This window comes from Megascapheus bottae, chromosome 9 (assembly GCF_031878675.1).
Source record: "Megascapheus bottae isolate mThoBot1 chromosome 9, mThoBot2.hap1, whole genome shotgun sequence".
Taxonomy (NCBI): domain Eukaryota; kingdom Metazoa; phylum Chordata; class Mammalia; order Rodentia; family Geomyidae; genus Megascapheus; species Megascapheus bottae.
The window spans coordinates 46295981-46321990 of NC_143517.1; the positions used below are offsets into that span (position 1 = coordinate 46295981).

The 26010-nt window shown below is 37.0% G+C and overlaps 1 protein-coding gene across 1 annotated transcript in view; it reads left to right on the top strand.

The window, feature by feature from the left end:
• Positions 1–1689: 1689 nt before the first annotated feature.
• Positions 1690–26010, top strand: part of Trhr (thyrotropin releasing hormone receptor) — a 34586-nt gene continuing 10265 nt past the window's right edge. Inside the window, exon 1 of the mRNA XM_090338719.1 lies at positions 1690–2478. Coding sequence (XP_090194845.1) covers positions 1690–2478 — 789 coding nt within the window. The remainder of the gene's footprint in view (positions 2479–26010) is intronic.

Consider the following 26010-nt stretch of genomic DNA (forward strand, 5'->3'; position numbering starts at 1 on the left):
ACAAATCACTTTGACCTAGTTTGGATGTAGGGACTCATTACAGCTCAAACTCGCCTTGCATTCACAATCCACTTGCTGCCTCAACTTCCTGAAATGTACACTAGGATGCCTGGTGTTCAAATAAATTTTAAAGAGCAAATTTTAGAAAGCCCTAGAAGATGTCCATTGAAATGGTTTAAAATCAATTTTAACTCATTTTCCATTCATATATTATGAGAGGACAGAGGCAATTTTACTGGCACATTGATGAAACAGTGGAAGGGATTTTATGATAAAGAAGGTAATTCCAGCACAGACATTTCAAGCTTCAAGAGAAATGTCTAGACTAAGAAGGTTTTGCCATTCCCTGCAAACAAAAATCCTGTCAAGCAAGGAGTGAAAATATTATCTCATGGCAGTTCAGGTACTAGAGTTGCTCAGAACTTAGACTCTTAGCAACTAAAGATGCCCAGACTACCTTGCTTATGTTTTCAGCCTTCCATGCTGCAAACTGGATCATCTTCACATTTAAAAGTAAATCCTTCAAGGGAAGAATATTATGAATCAGACAGGACTGACTTGGATCTTGTGATCATGAGTTTGGTTGTGCATGTGTGTGCGAGGGAGGGAGAGAGGAAGGGAGAGAGAGAGAGAGGTTGGGGAGAGAGAGAGAGAGAGAGAGAGAGAGAGAGAGAGAGAGAGAGAGAGAGAGAGAGAGAGAGAGAGAGAGAGAGAGAGAGGGATTGAGTCTGCTCTCATTAGGGGACGATCTATGATTTGCCAGCCTGGCTGCTGCTGCTACTGCTGCTGCTGCGGTGTCGGCTCTGTAGTCTGTCAGGAGTTTAAAGGGCTGCAGCTCGGAAACACTGAACACTGTTAAGTGATCTCCCTGTCAAACAGATTTTCTGCAGGATTGGAAATTTGGACCTATTACCATTTCATCTACCCAGAAAGCAGACAGCGTGAGAGAAACAAAGGTAAGACAGAAAAAAAACAGTGTTCTCTATTAAATATAGGGATTGGAGACTTAGACTGCAAGATTGTTCTGGTATACCCGAAATTTCACCCCCTGTGAGTAAAGAAGTTCCCGATAAATTTCTACCAAGCTTAAGCAGAGACTTGGCTTTTTTTGTCCCTGGTTTCTTTTTACTTTCTTATACTTCCCCCAACACCAAACATCTGAGAGGTTTCTTTATGTTTGTTTTGCAGCTAGGAGATGTTGTTCAGTTGATTTTTGTTGTTGTGGTGGTGGTGGTAGTGGTGGTGGTGGTGGTGGTGATGGTTTGTTTGCCTCTTTCTTTCAATGGAGCAGTTTTCAAACAGAAAGTTTTTTTTTTTCTGTTTCTTTTAAGCATTTTTGTGTCCTGTGGGGATCCTGTGGATGTGAGCCGATCACAACAGCTACACCCTCCTACATGAAAGTTGTAAGCAAAGAAGTTTTCTAAAGTCCTGAGGAGTGGGTGCTGTGATTATAGGGAAATGGAGGCAAAGGAAAGGAAGTGAGAAAGGCTTGCTGGGACACGGTGAGGTTGTGGCTGATATGTACGCTCTCTCTTCTCTCTCTCTCTCTCTCTCTCTCTCTCTCTCTCTCTCTCTCTCTCTCTCTCTCTCTCTCTCTTTCTCTCTCTCTCTCAGGTTAGAACTGCTGTGGTATAGCTGAGTGGATGTTTTAAGAAGTCACAATCTCAGAGAAAATTCAAGCAACTGAAGATGGAGAACGAGACAGTGAGTGAAGGAAACCAGACCCAGCTTCAACCCCGAGCAGTGGTGGGCCTTGACTACCAAGTGGTCACCATCTTACTTGTGCTCATTATTTGTGGGCTGGGTATCGTGGGCAACATCATGGTCGTTCTGGTGGTCATGAGAACCAAGCACATGAGGACTCCCACAAATTGCTACCTGGTGAGTCTGGCAGTGGCTGATCTCATGGTCCTGGTGGCCGCTGGCCTCCCCAACATAACAGACAGCATCTATGGGTCCTGGGTCTATGGCTACGTGGGATGCCTCTGCATCACTTACCTCCAGTACTTGGGAATCAATGCATCCTCGTGTTCCATCACAGCCTTTACCATTGAGAGGTACATAGCCATCTGTCACCCCATCAAAGCCCAGTTCCTCTGCACTTTTTCCAGAGCTAAAAAGATCATCATCTTTGTCTGGGCCTTTACATCCATTTACTGCATGCTCTGGTTCTTCTTGCTGGACCTCAATATTAGCACCTACAAAGATGCTATTGTGGTATCCTGTGGCTACAAGATCTCCAGGAATTACTACTCACCTATTTATCTAATGGACTTTGGTGTCTTTTATGTTGTGCCCATGATCCTGGCCACAGTTCTTTATGGATTCATAGCTAGAATCCTCTTCCTAAATCCTATGCCATCCAACCCTCAAGAAAACTCTAAGATGTGGAAAAATGACTCAACTCACCAGAACAAGAATTTGAATTTAAATGCTTCTAATAGGTGTTTCAACAGCACCATGTCTTCAAGGAAGCAGGTGAGTGAAGCTGAACCTCCAAATTCAGTAGAGGAAATGTAGAGTACCTTGTAAGATGGGATCAACTTTGCTCTACTTAGCTGATGGCAAAACCAAAAGATAAAATCATGCAAATGTTTCACAGCACTAGCTTCTGCTTTACATATTAAATCCATCTGTGGAGCAACTGGAGATCTAAAAATAGATGGGAAGAATTTAATTGCACTTTATCAGGCATTAGTTCAGGTACCTTTTAAGATATAAAATAATACATACACATACTCTAGAAATCTAACTTTAAGATGTTCATGCCTCTCTGGAAATGTTATCTGAAGATTTAAATGACTTCTGGCTCCTATAAGTAAAAATACTATTGCATGACAAAAAGAAATGCCTTTAAAATTCTATTGCATAGCAGTTAATGTGAGGTTGAGAATAGATGAATCAAAACAGTAAACCTTTTCTTGTCTTAAACAAGGAACTATTAACAGAGCCAACCGGTTCATTTTTGTTGAACTTATTTGAGTAAGATTCTTTCCCCCTTTTCTTCTATTTCCTATAATGTATTCCAGTGTTTAGAAGCTAACAACTCTCTTTGTTCAGGAAGTGTCATAATTTTAAAAAGCCAACATACAGAATATTTGGTTGTGAAAAATGACTAATTTTTAATGCCTGTTTTTCCATTTAAGCTTAAGCAACAATTCCTCTTTGCTTTTAGATAGCATGAATTTCCATGAGGTTCCAGTAGAGGTTTTAATAGTGGATGGAGTATGACTTCATATATGGTTGCATTTTGTTTATAAGGCTATATAAGATAATATGCATTTATATCATTGTCATATTTACCTACATCTAGACCATGTTCCAAGCTGCTTACAAACTTCACTTTCAATTCCTTTTTTTCTTTGTTGACCAAAATAAACAGATGGTACATATTTATTCCCATAGCTGAAGTGAAATCAACCATAATAGTTCAAAATGGCTTGAGTTGTATTTTCTTTTACCTTGCAAGGAATAAATTTAACTTTATGTGCACATATAGAAACTGAGAGTACTTTTGAAAGTGTTCATATGGGTCAATCACATAATTAGTTCCTAAACTCTATTAGATTAGCTGAAATGTGAAAAATTGTAATTCCATCTATCTATTTATCTATCTATCTATCTATCTATCTATGGGTACACAGTGGGCTAAACTACTGAAAATATAACTAAAAAGAAACATATCATTTTAGTAATACAGTGATGCTTGGTTCATGTGGCATTATTGTTGCAGATATCTAGTAATAGAAAGGAAGACCTGAACAATGATTGACAGTTCTTAGATTCCTAATTCTGTGGAATTTGTTGTGTTACCAAATACAAGGCAGATTTGGTCATCTATTACAATATGCTTAACTAATGGAAATCTAGAGATATCTGCTGACCATATGCAAGGCAAATATTAACAAATATATTAAGAAGGTAATGTATTTATCTCAATTAGCCAAACACAGAATAGCATTTACAGCAAAGAATGTCAGTGAGTAAATTCATTCATTAGGTTGTAATTTGTATTCTTGTTATAAATCCTGAAATATTGTTTGTCTGCTCTAGGGTCTTTTCTTTCAATTACAGCCATTAGTACCTATCAGTATAAGTAATGGATTTTAAATTGCTAATTATATTACATGTTCACAGTCTTTTTAAAGCTGTTATAGATAAGCTGGCTTTATAGAAGCTATGTGATAGAAGAAACAGGCAAAGACTTGGCTTCAAACAATCCCAAGATTGAGTGTAAGGATTCCCTGATCAGGTTGTATGGATTTGGATAAGCAGACCCTTGTGAGCCTAGGTTTGTCTCTTCACTTGTAAAGTAAGATTAAAAGTAAACACTTAGAATCCATTTAAAGGCACAGGAAAAAAGAACACTTATGAAAAAAACTTAAGTTAGAATGGAGATTATCATCTAAGTGCTAATTAAGATCCTTTCCACTTTTTTAAATATATAAGCACCTATCAAGAAAAATACACATTTGGTATAGTAACTATTATAAGGAACATTCAGAGTGCTTGGAAACACAGAATATTTGAGGTTGTCACTCAAACAATAGCATGTGTGGAAGCAGGAGTGAGGGAAGCCAAGAGCCTCCAATGCAAAATTCTGTACAACGAAAAATATATCTTATTACAAATACCAGGGATATACTCTGGTTTCTCTTCCTCCTTTTACAAATGCCAGGGATATAGTCATTGAAAAGCATGGGATGACATACAAATCAAAAGGACTGCATTCAAATAGCATGCTATGTAATTTAATCCTAATGACAGATGAAGTTTGTAGAAGACAAGGGATATTATGGTACTAGAAGGAACATTGAAGTATTTGTGAATGGGGCATCTTAAAGCTCTGGAAGGATGTGAAAAGTAAAAGTTAAATGCTCAGTAACCTGAGAGGATGGGTGCAATTGTGAGAAATGAGGAAAACTGTGAAAGGGGTGACAATCATCAAGATATATTGTACCTATAAATTGACATGTTTAATTGAAATCTCCTTGAGCAGCTATTTAAAGACAATTATTAAACATAATAAAAGTAAAAGTTAAGAAACACAGAAGTCTATTCATAAAAGACAAATAGGGTGGCTAGGTGGTAATGCTGTGATTGGGGAACATTTCAAGGAAGTGTGGATAAGTTGGGATTTTTATACGATAGCATGATGACTAGATGGCATACTGGCAAGAGTAGAAAGAGTAGTAAAATGTAAGATTTGATCAGTAGAAATGTGTACATGAGAGAGAGACACAGAGATGTGGAGATACAAACTATTATGCAAGAAGAGTTCTAAATGAATGCAGAGACAACAAAGAATGTGAATAGTGGGAAGAAACGGTAGTTATGAAAACTATTTGGAGATAAGACATTTGATAGTTGTAAGCAAGATAGATTTGAGGTTCAAGACACTCATGGCACCAGATGCAGGTGACTCACTTACAATCCTAGCTACTAAACAAGCTGAGATCTGAGAATCAGAGTTGTAGGCTACCTTAAGCCAACAAATCTTTGAGACTTATAGCTCCAGCGGTAGTGTGCCAGCTATGAGAAAAAAAAATTGATCAAGATTGTGAGGCCCTGAGTTCAAGCCCCAGTACCAGTACATACTCTCCTCTCTCTCTCCCTCTCTCTCTCTCTCTCTCTCCCTCTCTCTCTCTCTCTCTCCCCCTCCCTCCCTCCCTCCCTCCCTCCCTCCCTCCCTCCCTCCCTCTCTCTCTCTCTCTCTCTCTCTCTCTCTCTCTCTTTCTCTCTCTCTCTCTCTCTCTCTCTCTCTCTGTAGAAAGCATGTGGAATCTGTTGATAGTGATACAAATACAATTTTAAAGCAGGATGGTGTAATATGAACATATCAAACACAAAGGATTAGACTCAGGGGCCAAGTCAATAGGCACATTTGGATGAACAACAGCACAACTGATGAATGGATAACAGCTCTTTGAAAAAAAAGTGAGCCTTGTCCAAAATTAGTGACTTTGACTTAAATCTTCATAAGATTAAAAATTCCATCCTTTATAACCCAAAGACTTCTATTTTAATATTTTCCTTTGTATTTTTTCTTTTTTTTAATAATTTTTTATTGTGATTAATAGAAGGGATACATTATATTCACCAGATAGAAGGTGCATAACTTCACAAACATTGATACCCTTTCTCATGACATGGTCCCCATTTCCCTCCCACCCTCCCCCCCGCCCTGCTTATCTTGATTTCCCCCCTTCCCTATCCAATATTCAAATAACCAATTAAGCACATATAAAATACATCAGATAACAAAGTGAAATATTTTAACAATATGAGATAACCAAGGGATGGCAAAAGGGATGAGAGATAACCTAGTACATTAAGGACAATAATCACTCATTATATGGCTTTTGTTTCCTTATCCTGGAGGTCCTTTCATTTAGTGTCCTACTATTTGGCCTAATGTCTTTAGGCAAGTTTAATTTACATTTTAGCAAATTTTGAACTGGCTAGGTCTTCCTAAGAATCTTACTAAAGTTAAGGTTGAATACCAAAAGGGTTACACGCTAACCGAAAATGAAAGAACACGGGGCTTGGAATATAGCTTTGTGGTAGAGTGCTTACCTAGCATGCATGAAGCCCTGGGTTTGATTCCTCAGCACTACATAAACTGAAAAGGCCAGAAGTGGTGCTGTGACTCAAGTAGTAGAGTGCTAGCCTTGAGCACAGAGATGCTCAGGGACAGTATCCAACTCCTGAGTTCAAGCCGCATAACTAGAACAAAAAACAACATCAGCAACAAAAAAAAGACAAACACATACATAGATTCCTGTGTAAAAATTCCAGGTCAGAAGCATTTTCCTATTATTCAAATTCAATTATTTTTAGGAAATAACAGCATGAGACAAATTCAATACTCCAATTTTTAGCTTGAAATTGTGTAGAATATTTTTTTGATGGCTGTGGGGCTTGAACTGTGGTCCTAGGTGATTTCTCTGAGCTCTTCAGCTCAAGGATACTGCCCTTGAGCCACTATGCCACTTCCAGTTTTCGAGTGGTTAATTGGAGATAAGAGTCTCATGGACTTTAGTGCCCAGGCTGGCTTTGAATTGCAGTCCTCAACTCTCACAGCCTCCTGAGTAGCTAGGATTACAGGCATGAGTCACTGCACCTGGCTGACATTATGTAGAATATTTTATCTGACTGATTGAGTCTTGCTTTAAAATCTATCATTTGACATTGAGAAGGCATGGAGTAGATCACAACATTTGTCCTTTTTCTCTTCTACATAGAAACTGAAAAGATCACCCATAGACCAGTTAATTCATGCAGATAAAATATCTCTATCATTGATTACATTTCTGTGTAACTGATTGGATCTTTTTGGTATTTTGGAAGCACCTTTATGTCTTGGTGAATGAAGTCACTTAATTCAAAAATTTTCTGCAGGATGCAAAGCTATCCAGAATACTTCATAGGCAAAACTACCAGTCCTATTTTCAGTGGAATTATTCTAGTATCTTTTTGGTTTCTTCAAGTATCACTGGTTGAACTGCAGGCCATAATCCTATCAGAAGCACCAAGAGTGTATGACAAATGCTCATTATGGGTTTTATTAGACTAATCAAGCCTTTGAGAAAAACCTCAAACTTTATTTCTATAAGAGCCTTAAAAGTCCTCACCTCTACTAAAGATAATGCTGACAATCCAAGGAACAGAAAACAACTTTTTTTCTCTTTAGAGCTATTCCTGCTCTTTGATGGTGATGCTCACACTGGTGGTGAAAACAATGAAGATAATGATAATGGGATCATGATGATCAGGGGGTTTTTAGTCGTTGGTCCCTCCAGGGATAGTGAGAACACACCCTGCCCAGGACAAGAAAGTAAAGGGCCGCTGACCACCCACAGCCAGCCACACCAGCCCTCCCTCACCGGAGGACAATCAGACCTGACCAGTCAAGGCAGGAACTCCTTTATTGAGGAAGTACATTCAGCTAATATAGGGTGTAGGAGCCTATCAGCACAAAGATGGGGGGGTAGGTAAAGAAGGGGAATCATGTGCTGTCCAAGAGGGCTGAAGGGTTCGGGGAATATCCCAGAGGTAGCCTTACTTTACATCTCAAACCACAGCCATGCCTTTCAACTGGGCAACAGGCAAGCTGGGTCCCAAAACCAGGAAATGAGCACTGGGCCACAAGTTAAGCCTCCTTTTACAGCATAGGTTTCCATTTCCCTGATGTGAGGTGCCCCACAATGATAGTGATGTGATAGTGGTGATCTAGAAGCAACAAAATACTAAGAAAAAAAAGACAGAAAATCTAGGGATATGAAAAGAAGTATCTCTGACCAAATCAAAGACAAATATCATTTTGTTATATTTATTTTTTTAACTTTTACTGGATCACTTTTTAGATAATTATATTCACAAAGTATATGTAAAATTGCTTCCCAGTTTTTCATACAAAATATTGAACTTTATATTATCAAAGACAATGCATGGAGTGAAAGAAAGTGATTAGACTGAGTTTGTTTCTTTGAGCCTCCATTTTTCCTCATTATCACAGGAAAAACAATAACCTTGTAGTGAGCAAATATAAAACCTGAAATAAAATTTAGGGGTTGGGAGTGTGGCCTAGTGGTAGAGTGCTTGCCTAGCATGCACAAAGCCCTAGGTCGAATTCCTGATGCTACAAATACAGAAAAATCCAGAAGTGGTGCTATGGCTCAAATGGCAGAGAGATAGCTTTGAGAAATATCAAGGAGAGTGCTACAGTGCTCAGTCCTTGAGTTCAAATCCCAGGACTGGCAAAAAAAATTATATTTTCTCTCTTCCTCCTGCCTGTTCACCTGCTGTCCTGTCTCCCTTGCTTCTCAGAGACTGCAGCACACTCATTGTCCTTCTGGCTCTTCAGCAACCCTCACTCGCACAATGGGTCCTGGAAAATGGAAATTCTCAGATAAATCACAATCAGTGTCTCCCTTCATATCCTAAGTCCAGTGAGATTTACCTTTAAAAAGAATATCTTTTTAAATAAACAATGGGAAAGAGGCACACTGGTGGCATGTTGGGCTATAGAGCTGCTTTCTAGTGTGAAGTCTGTTAGCTTGTGGGATGTGTGGGAGCCTCACTTCCAATCTACATCAGAGGGCCTTGATGAACATAATCATCCTCTCCTCCCATTAGCTCAGCTCAGGAGGGGCCTTTGAAGGCAACATATCAGTACTAAATTTCGGTGATGAAAGCCTGACATTCCTGAAGATGTACTGCCCTTCTAATTTGGCCTGTGGAATTGAAAGCCTTCTGTAATGAATTAAGCTGGGTGCTGGTGGCCCACGCTGTAATTCTAGTACCTCAGGAAGCTGAGATCTGAGGATCACAGTTTGGAGCTCACCTGGTCAAGATAGTCCCTGAGAGATTCTTTTTATTGTTGTTGTTGTTGTTATTATTATTATTATTATTATTATTATTGTCAGTCCTGAGCTTAAGCTCAGGGCCTGAGCACTGTCCTTGGATTTTCTCAAGGCTAGAACTCTACCACTTGAGCCTCAACACCACTTCCAGCTTTTTTCTATGTATGTGGTGCCAAGGAATCGAACCCAGGTCTTCATGCATGCTAGGCAGGCACTCTACCACTAGGTCAAACTCCCTGCCCCCCTGAGATTCTTATCTTCAATAAACTACTCAGAAAAAAGCCGAAAGTACCTCTGTGGCTCAAAGGGTAGAGTACTACCCTTGAGCACAAAGAAGCTCACGGACAGTTCACAGGCCCTGAGTTCAAGCCCCAGGAAAGGCTAATTAAGTAATTGATTAATTACATTTTAAAAATGACTAAACTTCAGCAGTGAATGTACAAGATTTCTAGATTTACTGGGACTGTTTCCACAGGCCCATCTTTTTTTTTTTTTTTGCCAGTCCTGGGCTTGAGCTCTGGGCCTGAACACTGTACTTAGATTTTCTCAAGACAAGAGCTCTGCCACTTGAGCCTCAACACCACTTCCGGCTTTGTTCTATACATGTGGTACCAAGGAATCAAACCCTGGTCTTCGTGCATGCTAGGCAAGCACTTTAACAACTAGGCCAAACTCCTGGCCCCTGGCCCATCTTTTATTTTTAATTGTTTTACTTTTTTCGATAGCCTAGATTCACAATGTCCTTAGTAGTATAAAGATCTATCAGTTAGAAAAAATATGATTATCACTCAGTATATAAGTTGTTAAATGCATTGTTTCATTATTAAAAATACTTCCCCAGTTTCTGATTGATTCATATGTGGCTTCAATTTATGGCTATGTATATACCATAAATAGAATGATAATTCCTCTAGTTACATGCTTGATATCTTTTGCCTTAGAAAAATATATCCAATGTATTTGGATATAGTCCAGATTTTGGGGGGGGAAGATCATGGGGTTTGAATTCTGGCCTGGGTATTGTCCCTGAGCTCTTCAGCTCAAGGCTATCACCCTACCCCTGGGCCTGGGTGTTGTCCCTGAGATCTTCAGCTCAAGGCTACTGCCCTACCCTTGATCCATAGCCACCCCCCACTTCCTGTTTTTTAGTTATGAATTGGAAATAAGAGTTTCATGGCTTTGTATTCCCCGGGCTGGATTTGAATCGTGATCCTCAGATCTCAGTCTCCTGATTAGCTAGGATTACATGCATGAGCCACCGTGCCTGGCTTATATTTCAAAATTTTCAATTTACATTTGAGCCATAATTTCACCAGAGGAGAAAAATTAATTTCTCTACTACAATTCTACATTCCTAAAACATTCTCATATTGCATATAAAAAATCTGAAAACTCAATTAACTTGAAAAATGATCAACAATATTCTTTTTTTCATATATTTTTATTGTAATTAATAGAAGGGTTACATTATATTCACCAGATAGAAGGTGCATTACTTCACAAACATTGATACCCTTTCTCATGTCTTGGTCCCCATTTCTCTCCCCCAACCCGCGCCCCTCATCTTGTTTTTCCCCCTTCCTTATCTGATTTCATAACCAAATAAGCACATATAAAATATATCAAATAACAAGGTAAAATACTGTAGCAATATGAGATAACCAAGGGACAATAAAAGAGATGAGAGATAACCTAGTACATTATAAAGCTTTTCATGAATTCTTTACAACATGGATATTCCCAAGTTCCAGACAGGTGAAGTGTGTCTTAATTTCACTTCAAAAATAAAAAAGCAAAATGAAATTTGGAAGGTACAAAACTACAGCTGGATTGCAGTTAAGCAAAATTTCACAGACTTTTCTATCCAGTCTCATCTGTCACTTTATGGAACATTCATTCACATCCAGGATATAGAAGTTATAGGAATATGTGAAGACAAATCCTCAGTTTCAAGGAGCTTTAGATTGGCCATAATAAATAATAAACATAAATAATACTGCGAATATCAAAGTGCTTTATGAAAATGCACACAGCAGCCATGAGAACAGTGAAATCAAGGAAGGCTTATTGCAGTGTCTGGCATTTTAGTTGCACTTGTAAGACGTTTGAAGAAGGCAGAGAAATAAGGAACAGAAAAGAGAAGCAGAGGGACTGTGAATGCAGGCAGAGTAGTCTAGTATACTTGAAGTGGGCTGTGGCAGGTGGTTGTCTAGAAAGTGAAGACTGAGGCATACTCTACCTACCACACTCACCACTACGCCTCTTTCTAGTCCTGTCACTGATCTTTCCACATACCTTCTGCTATACTTACATTTACATCTACCACTTATGAGTTGCCCAGTATATAACTCTAGAGATGGATCATCTTGATGTATGTAGGCAATTACATAGTGGATGATTCCATAAAATTTAATAGGTCCAAACTAAACTGCTTGTTTTCTTTCACAAACCTTGGTTTTTTTCCTTCTCTCTTTGCTTTCATTTCCTTTGCTCTTCTTCCTTCTTCCTTATCCAATTTAATAGTCCAAACTAAACTGCTTGTTTTCTTTCACAAACCTTGGTTTTCTCCGTCTCTCTTTGCTTTCATTTCCGTTGCTCTTCTTCCTTCTTTCTTCTCCCCAATTCCTGCCCTTCCTTCCCTTTTTTCCCCCTCCCATCCTCTCCCTTCCTTTCTCTCTTGTCATCTCCACTCTTTTCTCCTTCCTTCTCTTCCTCTTTCCTTCCCTCACCCTTTCTCTCCTCTCCTCTCCTTTCCTTTCTGTCCCTTCTCTTTCCTTTCTTTCCCCAAGACCCAGAGATTGATCTCTTTGTTATAACAAGACCTTCCTCTATCTCCAGTTTCATTTCTGATGGCTTATACTTTATGCCCCAGCAACAGTGAGTTATTTATAGTTCTCTATACATGCTATGTTCCCTCAACCAGAACATGTTCCTCTGGCAAACTCACAATTATATTGCAATTCTCAAATCAGATAATGCCCCATGGAGCTTATTGAGCCAAATTTACATCACCAGATCCTTAACTAAAACTACACATATTAGGAATTCTTCCCCTGCAGCCCTTTACTTTGCATATGCTTCTGGTGTAGTCACTCGTGTGTGTGAGTCCTAACTGGAAGTCTCTCTACTTCCACTAATAACCGTAAAAGTAATACCCTGAACTGAGCATATAGTAAACTCTCTGTTTCCAGGAGCACAGACTTTGAAAGAGCAAATCGTTCATTTCTTCCCACTTCTGCATATGCCATCACAATGGCTGTTTAAATTTGGCCCTGCTTGTCATATTTACATAAAAAACAGTGAATATGATGGTCCAGTACCCCTCTCTGACTTGTAGAAAAGTGACTGCTAAACATGTACCAGTAATTTTCTGTCATCTGATACATCTGTCACTTCACATAGAGTAACAATAGAAAAAAAGCATGCAAGAATATAGGCAGTGCATATTTAGGGACTCAGTCAAGTCCAACAATCTAATTTTCTCCCTGAGAAATATAGTTTCTGTGTGTCATATTTTATTTTTTTATTAAGATACTATTTATCATTTATCAAATTCCTTTTGAACTCCTTTTGTAACTAATCAGAGTGGCAATCATTAGATTAGAAGATAGGACTTTTTTCCTTCAAACAAGACAGGATGACTCAGAAACCCATCAGACTCAGTAATTCATATTATATGAAATTAGGTTGACTTTCCTAGGGGCTTTCCCTGAATGAGAGGCTAACTTGAACAGAAGAGGCAGAAAGGTAGAATAACAACCCAGGAGAGGAAAGTAATTTGAACACAGATATAAAGATTGTAATATACCCAATTGAATGTTCCCACATGACTAATTTTCTTGAACTAACTTGTGTCTATCATTTTCTTTAAAAAAATATCTACTGTCCTCAGATTGGCTATTAAAGCCCAATCATATATTATCCCTTTAACATTTCTTCTGATTTTTGTCCATCTATTATTACTTTTTTTTGTGGGTCATGGGGTTTGAACTTGGCCTGGGCACTGTCCCTGAGCTATTCAGCTCAAGGCTACTGCCCTATCCTTGAGCCAAGCCCCACTTCTCATTTTCTAGAGGTCAATTGGAGATAAGAGTCTCAGGTCCTTTTGTGCTCTAGCTGGCTTTGAACCTCGATTCTTAGATCTCCGCCTCCTGAGTAGCTAGGATTACAGGCATGAGCCACCATGCCTAGCTCCATCTATTATTTTTTTTTAATTTAATGAACATTCATTGAGCAACACTTTCATACCCTGCATTATTCTGGAGAACACAAATAATAATTTTTACCACATTGATCTCATAATAAAATTCAAAAAGTTCACATTAAGAACAGATGGAAAATAGGTTATGTTATATAATTACCTCAAGAGAAAAAAAGGGAAGAGAGAAGTTCCTAAAGGGAATCCAAGATTCTTAGCAGAGGAAAATTGTAGAATTACTAAGCATGGCACAAAATACTATTAGAAAAGTCATCATCTTTTTTTATTCCTTTTCCATGTATTTAAGTATGTCCCTAAGAATCTCCCTTACACACCAAACGCATTCATACATTGTGATTTGCCTCATATAATTTCTCCCTACCTATAAAGCCTTACCCATATTTTTACTTACATAACTTCTAACAATATTCAGTTCAGGTTCCTAACTCAGGCAGAAAGATGCATTGGATATATACCAGAAGTCAGGTGAACATGAGTTCTAGAAAGGAGTGATATTAATTAAGATATATGGTATTCCTAAACTGCTTTGTTACATGGAAACTCCTCTCACAATGACTTAAAGATGACAAATAAGTACATAAACGAATAAATGACCCCCCAAACATCAAACAAAACGTTTTTGAGGTAACTGGAAATAGTGAAATTATTTTTCAAAGTTGAATGAGAAATATTAAATATTAAAAATAATGTTAAAATGTTTCATTTAAGAGGGGAAATTGTTCATTGGCATTGAAAGTATCAGAGAACAAGTTTTAGTGAATTTGAGTAACATTATAATAATGGAAATAAGGCACGAGAAGATTAAATTTAAGAAAAGGGAAATATAGACTGATACTCATTGAGATTTAGAGTAATGCTGCATTTAGGAAACTTAAAGATGAGAGACTTTGCTAAAAATGAAAAAAAAAAACACTATTATTCCTCTCAGAACATGGCCAGAGGGGCAAAAACAAAATTGTAATGGATTCTTCTAGTTGAGAAAGAAAGAAAGCAAGATAGAAGTAAAGAAGAAAGAAAGAAAGGAAGGAAGGAAGAAAGGAAGGAAGGAAGGAAGGGAGGGAGGGAGGGAGGGAGGGAGCGAGGGAGGAAGGAAGGAAGGAAGGAAGGAAGGAAGGAAGGAAGGAAGGAAGGAAGGAAGGAAGGAAGGCAGGCAGGCAGGCAGGCAAAGGAAGGGGTAAGATGTGGTTTAAAAATAGATGGGTTGGCTGAGCACTAGTTAACACCTGTAACTTTGGGGACAAAGACTGGAATGGTCATGGCTGGATAGAATCTAGGACAGAGTTCACGAGACTCCCATCTAATTCAATAGCAGGGCGTGCTGGCTGTCCTCACTATGTGGATGGTAGAGATGAGCAGACCCAGCCCAGGCAAATAGTTTGCAAAATAATTTCTCAACAGAAAAAAAAATCTGGGTAGAGTGTTATGTACTCTCATGCATTCTTATTTTATAACTAGGATTCCAGCTACATGTAAAACATAAATAGGATCTCAGTCCAGACCAGCCCTGGAATAAAGCAAGACCCTCCCTTCAAAATAACCATAGCAAAGGGGGCTAGAAGTATAGGTCAAGTAGTAGAGTGTGTATCAGGTGAAAGCCTTGAGTTCAAACACTAATACCATCTAACAAAAAAATAAATGAATTTATCTAAGGCAGAAGCCATTGCCTAGCCAAATTTATCTATGGCAGAAGCCATTGCCTAGCCACTTGAATAAAGCAGAACACTGCAGAACTAATGTAGGTACATGAACGCAAGTAAAATTATAGTTAAAATAAGACAAAGACATAGACACATGAACTAGAATGGATAATGGAAAACACTTGATAGTTTTTCATTGAAATAAAAATAGATAACATTTTGTAAGAAAAAATACTACAGAAGGTCATAAACAACCTGGATGAGGGGTAGTTATAGTCCTCAGAGAGAATGCCAGGAAAACAATGTATAACAACTACAAATAGGTAAAACATCCTACTCCTGTATTCAGAGCCATTATTTTAGTTTTGTGAGAATTTATGACTACAAGAGGACTCAGAATATTTTCTACAGGCAGAAGTTCTTAGCTTTGAAAGTGGGGAGTGAGTCAATAGGAAAGGTGTCACTATTAGAGTAAAAGAGGAGAGGAGCAGGTGAGTCTTCCAAGAATTTTTAAAGATCATTAATTAAATCAAATGAGTAAAGGCTCCCATTTAATGTGCAAGGTGCATACCCACATGTGTTTCCTCAAAGGAGCTAAGGTTTGTGACTGATTCTACTTGTAAAACATTTGAAAGGTAAAATAACAAAAGGTAAATGATAAAAGTTTATACAGGCATAAAATTTGGAGATGATTCAGAGATTTTGTCTATTTATGTCCACTCAGAATGTTTTTCCATCAATGTCCAAAGCTGTTTACAGTCATCTATCTTCCATATTTGTTGAAAGTATTTCCTGTTAGACTTCTGCCTTTGTTTTTGGTGTCCTTTGTAAATGAGAGGATCTATCTGCCTGTTATGTAACTAAGTCTCATAATCTTTGCTTTGTGGATTAAAGTTTCTCAACAGACTTCCAAAAAATAAATAAATAAAATAAAATAAAATTTGGAGATGAAGTAAGATAAGAGAGAAGAACATGCTGATATATTTTCTATTTCATAAAACAAAATAGGATCAGATTCAGGGAAATTTTATGGGAGAAATATTTAACTAGAGAATATAAAGAACAATGTTGGACCACCTGAGATTTCTTTGGAAATCAAATCAATATCTACCTGCATAAGAGAAATCAAATCAGCTTTTTATATAAGGCTACTACAGCACACAGGAGTGACTCTATCCTGGATCAGGTATGGTCTAAGACCATCTTAGAAAATTATTATTTGAGACACTGAAATCAGGAAGAAGTGAAAAATAAGATTACCCAACAAAGAAAAGTTGTATTTTCTGGATTAATGGGCAATTTGTTGATAAAGAAGAGGATAAAGATGGTTTTTGTAAACAGGGCTGTACAGGTAAACACTACCAATCCTGAAACATACTACCAGTCCAGAGAACTTCTAGTAGTTCCTTAAAGCTGACCACCAATATTTGAGACTATTGAAAGAAGGAACCAGGAATTAAGGGTTTTTTCTGCTATCTTGGTAGATTTGGACACATTTCTAAAAGCTATGGAAAGTCAATTGGAGAGTGCAAGACAAAAACATTGTGCCAAGATCTATATTTGAGGAAGCTCATGCTATTTTCAATGTGGTCAAGGAATTCACTCAAGGGAAGGGGCCATGATTTAGGAGAGTCCTCACCAATAAGGAATCATCCTGCAAAGATCTAACATAGCAATGTCAGAGAGGATGGGAAAAAATTTTTTTGTGATAAGTAGTGAGATGAATGGTGAAAATAGATGTTTAACAAAAAGGAGAGAAAATTATCAAAGGTAATACTTTAAGCAAGTATTCTTAACAGTTGAAAGTCTAAATTATAAAATCTTACTCCCAAGGGCCAAAATCAGGGATGCCCCCCACACTATGGGATGTAAAAGAGTTAAAAGATAAATACAAGGACTGAAAAATACCAAAAAAAGGCAATGGTAGCCTGAGTGAGTAATTTCCACAAAGCATTGGGGGAAATGTATTAGATTACACAGAGTCGCTGAATGATGAATGGGCGTGAGGGATCAGAAAGCAGGTAAAGGTAGACAAGCCTGATTACAAGATTAGTGTTGATATAAAGAACTAAGGCAAGGTAGAAATGACAAAGTCTGATCCTTTTACATCTTGGTCAGGAAGAGCTAACGATGTGAAATGATTTATTTGTCAATCAATGAGCACAGCACAACTAAATATGGATGGGGCATGGCTATGGAGGAAGCATGAAGAGCTACAAAGGGATTCATCTTTCTTCCCCTTGTGTATAATGCTCCAATCCATCTGCAACAACACACACAGTCTCTCACACATGGTAGTCTCTCAAGTAAGTGAATAGGTAAATGGACAAAAGGATTAACAAAAAACAAAGGAGATAATCATAGTTGCAGATCAATTCTAGTTATAATGTTGTGATGAGTTCATATAAGCTTGTGTCTGATTCCTCATTGAAGAGGAAAGAAAAGTCACTGAAAATAACAGAGTGCAGGCAGGTAGATGTGCATTTAGTAAGAGGATGGCTATTTTTATGGAGAAAAAAAATGGTGTAAGTAATTGAATACAATGAAACAGGATTAAGTCCCATTAATGTTTAGACCAAGTGAACTTGTAAAGTAGCAAACTGCAGATCTGCATTTCTTAGTGACATGTGAACACTTACAGTGTCTCTATTCTAGAGCTCATTCCCAAAAAAGCATATTTATATGAGTCATTTCATTGATCTAACCTAGTCATTTCAATGATCAAAAACATTGCTGTTTCTCCTATGTTGCAGTAGAAGTGTCACCATGGTTTCCTAAGTAACACTTCATTCTCTTTCATTGAGACAAAGATATTATGGTAAGGTACCTGCCTGCATCACATAGGACATTCCAAAGGGAAATTTGCTTAAAAAATTTTCTATCTGAATCTCTGGCTCCAACTTGATAGAAGTTAAATGCTTTGATAAATCATTTGCTCAAAAAAGATTGGGAAAAAGATCAACTCACAGGCAATAATTCCTCTGCCCAATCTTGAACCAAGTCTCTCCTGGTTTAACATTACCAGATGATAGGTCTGTTTTTTTTTCTTTCACTCAAATATGCTGGTTCTTTCCATTTTGTCTTCAAAGAAATATGGAAGAACATATAAGAGAAATTAGTCTTAAGACAAAAGCAGCACACTCCATTGTACTCAGAGTCTTGAATTTTCTACCTTCTTTTCTATTTCTTTCTCCTCAAAGAAAGGTGGTATTTTATGAGTAGAGTTTGATGCACTCAAACTTGTTTGACTCCTCATTCATAGGCAATTGTTTTCTGTGTGTGTGTGTGTGTGTGTGTGTGTGTGTGTGTGTGTGTGTGTGTCCATGTATCAATAATATCTTTGGAGAGTACAGAAGAAAAGAAAAGCCAAAAAGTCTTTCTCTATGAAGTACCACTTTCAATACTTCAACATCACAGGGGATGTTTGTTTATTCCTTTGGGGGCCCTCCAAACTCAGAGTCTGTGGCAGCCATTCAAAACCCAGAGCAAAAGCAGAGTTCAGACAGGTGGAAAACTGCTGTAATGGACCATGGCTTTTAAGCTGATGAATAAGTTTCTATTGCTGGCTCCTTTTCAACTTCACCCACTTCCTCAGAATAATTCATCAGTGGTGCTTTCAAATCACATCAGGTTTATTGTCCCCCCATTAGAAACATATTTTAAAATAAACAAATATTAGCAGATACACATGCTGCAAGTACAAGAGGAAGTCTTGATTTTTCTTTTAATCTTTAAAATTATCCATACAGCTGGCTGAGGCCCCAGAAGAAAATTCCTTCTTATTATGTTGTCATAATTAAAAAGCATATACTTCTGAGCTATGATACAAATAATGATCTTAACTAACTTTTAGTGGTCACTCAGGTCTTTGTAGTATGTAAGGAAGTGCACTAATTTTTGTAAATTGATGCCTTAATATCAGACCATTATCAGATCAAGCAACTATCTTTTAAAGAGTTATGGAGTAAAGCTTTAATCTTTAGAACCCTTTATTCAGTAAGGTTACCTTTGTGAGCCAGCTAAACTGGTCCAACATGATCTCAAAAATTAAGGCTAGAGATTCAAGATATTTTTTTCTAACAATGAAATATAAAGCACTCTTTCAAAAAGACCCAGAATTTTTCACAATGGCAATTTGAAAAATGATAATTAGCACACATAAAATTCACAAGACTACTTTCCCCAAAGACAAATACAAGTGCCTGAACTTAGTCCTGCCAAAGTATCGTATATTATTGTAAAGGGAAATACTAGGCACAATATCCTTAGGAGTGAGTAGTGATTTCCTTGAGTTCTAACTAGCCAATGTTTTATGCATTTGTTGTGTTCACAGTCATCATAAAGATTTGAACCTACTAGATCTTAATAATGTATTATAAGTTTGCTATTACATTTTTCACACCCCCACACAGTGAGATATAGGACATTCACCATAATATCACATAACCCGTAAAGAAGGGGCAACACTGTCAATTCATGCATGGAGATTTGAAGATTCCTCTTTCATGTGTTTCCTACAACCATCCTCCAAACCTCGTTATCATTGTCCAAGAATCACTACTTAAAATTTCTAGTTTACATCCTGGCACTCAGATATGCACCAGACTGTTTGCTTTTCCTTCTAATAATATCCTTGAAGACAATGTCATATTTTCATGAGTGTCCGTCATGTTATTAACCTATTAACAACATGGAGAATGTTACTGAGTTTTACTGTGGGCTATGGATGATGCTGAGATATTTTCATTTATTTTATTTATATCTACAGCGTAGGTGTAATTTTTCTGTAGGTCTAAAGACCAAGGATAAGAAATTCAGTAACACTGAATTCTAGGTAAATCATTTAAAAAAAACATGAAAAATAGAATCTAATTCCAGCATCTAATCTGAAATCTCTAATCAGAGATCAGAACATTCTATGGCAACCCTCAAACATGTGCTCCTGATACTAGTACCTCAGTAATGAAGGACAGAAAGAATTCCTATTCTGGCCAAGAGAAAGGAAACATTTTCTTAAACATATATATAATAAGTAAATTAAATAATTCATGTAAAAATGGGTTGAATGACTGCTTGGATGGTATAGGAATTGTTCTAGTCTTTGGAAATATAGCAATGAATGAAAGAGACAAAAAATCTCTCTGTTCTGTGGAGTTTACATTCTTTCTTTAATAAAGAAAACAGTAGACATATAAGAGTAGTATATAAATCTGCAAAGAATCAAGAAGCTAAAGGGGATACTAAAATGCCAAAGTAGAAGATGTATCATTTTTATTGGTTTAGCTTGTTTGTTTCTATAGTGGGGATGAAACTCGGGGCTTCTTACTTATTAGATAAGTGTTCCACTATTTGAGTCACATGGAGGCTGTCTTAAAACTGATAGTCCTCCTGCCTCTGTCTTCCAATTAGAGGCATATATTAACATACCTGATTAGGAAATGTGTTATTTTAAATAGAGCAATCAGAGATGTTAAATAAATAGCTTGTTTGCAAAGTATAATGGTATGGTGATTCCATATTCTGGCATGAGGAAATGTCATCTATACATCAATACTTAAAAACTCAAATGAGTTTTTCCCATTGATACAATAATAAAACACTGCATTTGCCTACATTGGCTTTCATGCACACAAAGTACAGCATTAAATGATTCTATCCAATTATATTTTACAAACAATTATAATACTCATTTTCAAAGCAAATACTTTCTACGATGTAATCTGGAATTGAAGCTTTCCCAATAGTGAAATAAAGACTACTAAATAAGGACTACTAAACAGGTCAGTGATAAAGAAGAGTACATATCAATTTTCCCCAACCCAAATATAGTTAGCTCTCTTCAGTCACATATGAGAAAAGATGAAAAGCCCTTTTCAGTCCCTCAAGCCCTTTAGCAAGAGATGAGACCTGGTTGATAAAAATTCTTGTTTAGCCATTTGTAAGGGTGTATGAGTTCATTCATTTGCAAAATGGAGATTTGATAGTACCTTCCTCATATGTTATTGTCAAAATTAAATGAATTAAGTAAACCACTGGAAATGGGGATAGTTGCATAGTAAGTAATACATGAAAATAGCTTTTACTTCTCCAGAATTAACTAAAATAGGCATGAGCATTTATATCATTGTGTTTTTCCACAGAACACTCCTGTAAGGTAAATATAATTTTTATCACTGTTTATCGAATAGAGAACTAAGCTTGAGAATTAGAAGCATCCTCAAGTGTAATACCTGGTAATTGTCAAGGTCAGAATGCCAAGTAGAATGGCTGCTGTGAAGCAAAGGAGTCTTTTCCTTCAGGAAAGTAAGGTGAGCTTGGTAGACAGACTGAGGAACCATCATGCTTTGGATCAGAAGGCCACCTCCCTTTCTGGGCTTCTCCAACAGCCTTCTTTCCTCACTCCTCACCAATTTCTGATCTAATTTCTTCTTCTGGCTCCTAATGTTCTCATCTAATTATCAGAAAGTAGAGTGTCATCATGAGATTTTAGGTATTGTAGGGAGGCAGTGCTAATAGTGATTGTGTCAAAACAGAAATCAAATTTTAAATCAAAATTTTGTTTCAAGAGATGAGAGCCACAACAATTTTATTTTCTCATAGGTTAAATGATCATTAGAAGGCCTTGATAAAACAGCCATAAATCATAGTAATAGATTAAAATGGATTGTGTGGCATTTGCCTGATTTATTTATTTTTTTAAATTCAAGTGTTCCACTCATTGGCCTAAGGACTAAATACAGCCCTGCTTGTTTTTTTTTTTAAATAATGTCTTGACAGAACTTAGAATTCATGCCCATTTATTTTTGTGGGTTCTATAGCTGCTGTCACACTTCAGGGACAAATTCATAGTGTGAGCCAGACCTCCTGGTGCAGAAGATGAAGTATTTCCTATCAGGAACTTTACCAGGAAAGTTTTCTGAGTCCTGAACTATTCCAACTTAAGAATTTATTTGTGGAAATACTGTATTTTTAGTACAGATACTGACCCAAAATAAGAACTCAGTAAATTATAAATGCACATTAAATAAATGGATTCATCAAATAATCAAAAGTTCTGAATATGAAGTTTGCTATAAATAGTCTAAAATAGAAACATGTACATCACACAAACTATATACTCAATATTTGCACAATGACATAGTGAGAAATAGTCTTCTATTGCCCTACTAGTACAGGGTAGCCACAGGTGATTGAACATGAATGAAAACACAGAGCAAGAGTGTCAGAGTGAGATTTGGAAGCAACTCCCATTTCACTCTGTTATGTATTAACATGGTATCAATCAACATCTAGTTATGGGAAATTAAATGAATGAAGCACAAATCATATTGAGTTAGAATTTCCTTGACTCTTTAATTTTCTTTATGCCAATACAGTGTATAATTCTTCATTTTTACAGGATAATAGACTGTTCCCCAAAAAATATCATTGCCATAATATGTTTGAGCTATCACAATCCTTTTGAGAAGAAATTAATTTTAACTTCAAATATTTTATGCAAACCCTATTTTAGGAATTGAAGATTAAAAATATGCAATAAAAGTTTTCCCTTTCATCAAGATTTCCATCCAGAAAATCAAAAAGACACAAAATAATAATGAACTTTGGATTTAGAGATGAAAGTATAAAACAGCCCATGGAATGCTATGAAGTCTGTAGGGCTAGAATAATTGCATACTAATGCAATTATTTCTCTTTGTTCATTCATTTATTCATTCATTCCCTGGATATTAAATGCACTTATTACTTGTTAGGCCCTTGTATTGTTCCTTGTAAATAGAGTAATCCAGGGATCCTATAGGAGAGGCAGAAAAATGAGAAGGTGAGAAGGTAAAACAATCAGAGGAATGGGATCCATTCAAGTTGTGACTATTAGTACAGAAAGAATAAGCAGACAGATGGGAGAAAATACAGTTTGGAGAAGGGTTAATTTTCACTATTCTCTCTAGAAATATTCACTTCCCCTTATGTTTACGTTATGACATTTGGCTAAATCCTCCATATTTACCTACTGATGGGAAATATTTCCACCCTCAATTAAGTAAAATTAGCTGTCATTTGTTGAAAAACATATTCTACATCAGTGCTTAGCATAAATGATCTCATGTATTCTTCATTCCTGTTTGTATGTCACTAAGGCTTAGAAGAGTGAGATGGCTTGCTTTGTATTAGAATCTAATTAGAATTAAAATCTAGTTATGTCTGCCTTCAGAACCTGTTTCCTCAACTTAACCTGTATATAATACTGCAAAACAATGCAGGCTGTATCATCCAAAAGAGACTTTGATGCATGTAAATTGGTGTTCATGTTTTGGATCACGATGTCAAGATTGGCAGACTCTGGTTTGCTTCATAAAACTCAAAGACTCACCTGAGTTTCTAGATTCACACAGGTTAGAATGAGATGAATGCAAAGATTTATTCAGCCAGACAACAGAACAATAAAATTATTACTCCTTACCACATATGCAGATTTATAAAAACAGAATTAAGAATCTAACAGCCTATAATTTATGTGAAAAAATAGTTTTATTTTGTCTTTGCAACCAATTCCCTTGCATATAAATAAACCAATCCTCGAAGTAAATACAGGTATCAAGACTCAGAACACTTTAATTGGTAAGGAGTGGTAAAGCTGAAACTTAAGAATGAGCCTTTTGGCTTTGAATATCATATTTAGCACATCAGAACAAAAATCAGTAGAAACAATTAAATGTTTGATTTGCTGAAGGCAAGAAACCTATTTCCTCCATCTGAAGTTTTCTCTGTACATTCTGGGACAGATAGAAAATTAGCTTTATCACTTCAGGCAGGCTGTCCTATGGTATAGGCTAGCCCATGTGAATAAGGAATTGCTCCCCACATGCTGTCAACTCCTTCATGAGGGGCTTCTGTCCACAAGTAACAGAAGCATGAAAATTAAGTGCCCACAAAATAGTTGGCAACCTTGACAGGCTTGCTTCTATTAAAAAAATCAGTGTCATTTTTCCATCATTCACATTTTGCAGTTTAAAACTGACTTCCCCACCTTTACTGAGTGAGCAGCTGAGTGATCATTCTGTAGCTTGTTCTACACTGTCACCCTCCTAGACTGCAGACAGATAGACAAAGAAGTACAGGATACACAAAATATTCACCTTGGATAGAATCAATATACTCAGAAAATTGTAGTAACTAACAGCTTAGTTCCCAGCTCAGAGACAGCAAAGATGTCCTGTTTAGAATTTTTTTAATATTTTTTATTGTAATTAATAAAAGGGTTACATGATATTTGCCAGATAGAAGGTGCATTAATTCACATACATTGATACCCTTTCACATGTCTTGGTCCCCATTACCCTCCCTCCCACCCCAATCTTGGTTTTCCCCCCTTCCCTATCCAATTTCAAATAACCAAATACAAATATATCCAATATATCAGATAACAGAGTGAGATATGGTAACAATATGATATAACCAAGGGACAGCAAAAGAGATGAGAGATAACATAGTACATTAAGGACAATCATTCATTATATGGCTTTCGTTTCAATATCCTGGAGGTCCTTTCAATTAGCTTCATACTATATGGCCTTATGTATCAAGGTTTTGCTATATTGCAAATCTCTGCTAGTAGAGCCCAAGCTTTCTACTGATTATGACAAATGAGGGAAACCATTGAGCCTAAGTTCCTTTGAGTCTGGCTTACTTCATTTAATATGATTTTTTTCTAAGTCTTTCCATTTCCTAACAAATGGGGCAATGTCATTTTTTTCTGACAGCAGCATAGAATTCCATTGTGTACAAATATCACATCTTGTTGATCCACTCCCAGCTAAGCTCTCATTCATAACTGAGGGAACAATAAAAACATTCCATTCCAGAGAAAAGCTACAGCATTATGTAGCAACCAAACCAGCATTACAAAAAATTCTCAAAGATGTTCTACACATAGAAAACCAACATAAATGCAATACAGAGAAAGAAATGGCACCTAAACAACATACCAGTTAAGTAGCACAAGAACTGTCAAGACACAGGCCCTAATGAAAGCTTTTAAAAATGGTAGGAACTAATAAATATTTCTCAAACCTAACTCTCAATATCAATGGACTTAACTCTCCAATTAAACATCATAGTCTGTCTAGTTGGATCAAAAAGCAAGATCCATCCTTCTGCTGTCTTCAAGAGACACATCTTACCCAAAAAAACAATCATCTTTTGAAAGTGAGAGGTTGGAATAAATCTATCAAGCTAAGGGCCCCCATAAACAGGCTGGAGTTGCCATCCTCATATCAGATAAAATAGACTTCAAACTAAAATTAGTGAGAAAAGACAAAGAAGGTTACTACATACTACTGAAGGGATCTTTCCTCCAGGAAGACATAACGATCCTAAATATTTACACACCCAATCCCGGAGCTCTGAACTTCATCAAGCAAACTTTACTTTCACTGAAACCATACATAGATCGAAACACAGTGATTGTTGGTGACTTTAACACACCACTCTCACCTATGGACAGATCAACAAGGCAAAAACTCAACAGGGAAAACTTAGAATTGAACAACTATATAGACCAAGTAGATCTAACAGACATCTGCAGAATATTCCACCCAGCAACAACACAATATACGTTTTTTTCAGCAGCACATGGAACATTTTCCAAAATAGACCACATCTTAGGCCATAAAACAACCCTGTTTAGAATTTTTAAGGTCTGATTCCAAAGAGAAAAATGGGCAGGAGCTTATCTGTGGGCCACAGAGTATAAGTACAGAGAAGTGAAATGAGATATGGTAGGCCAGGC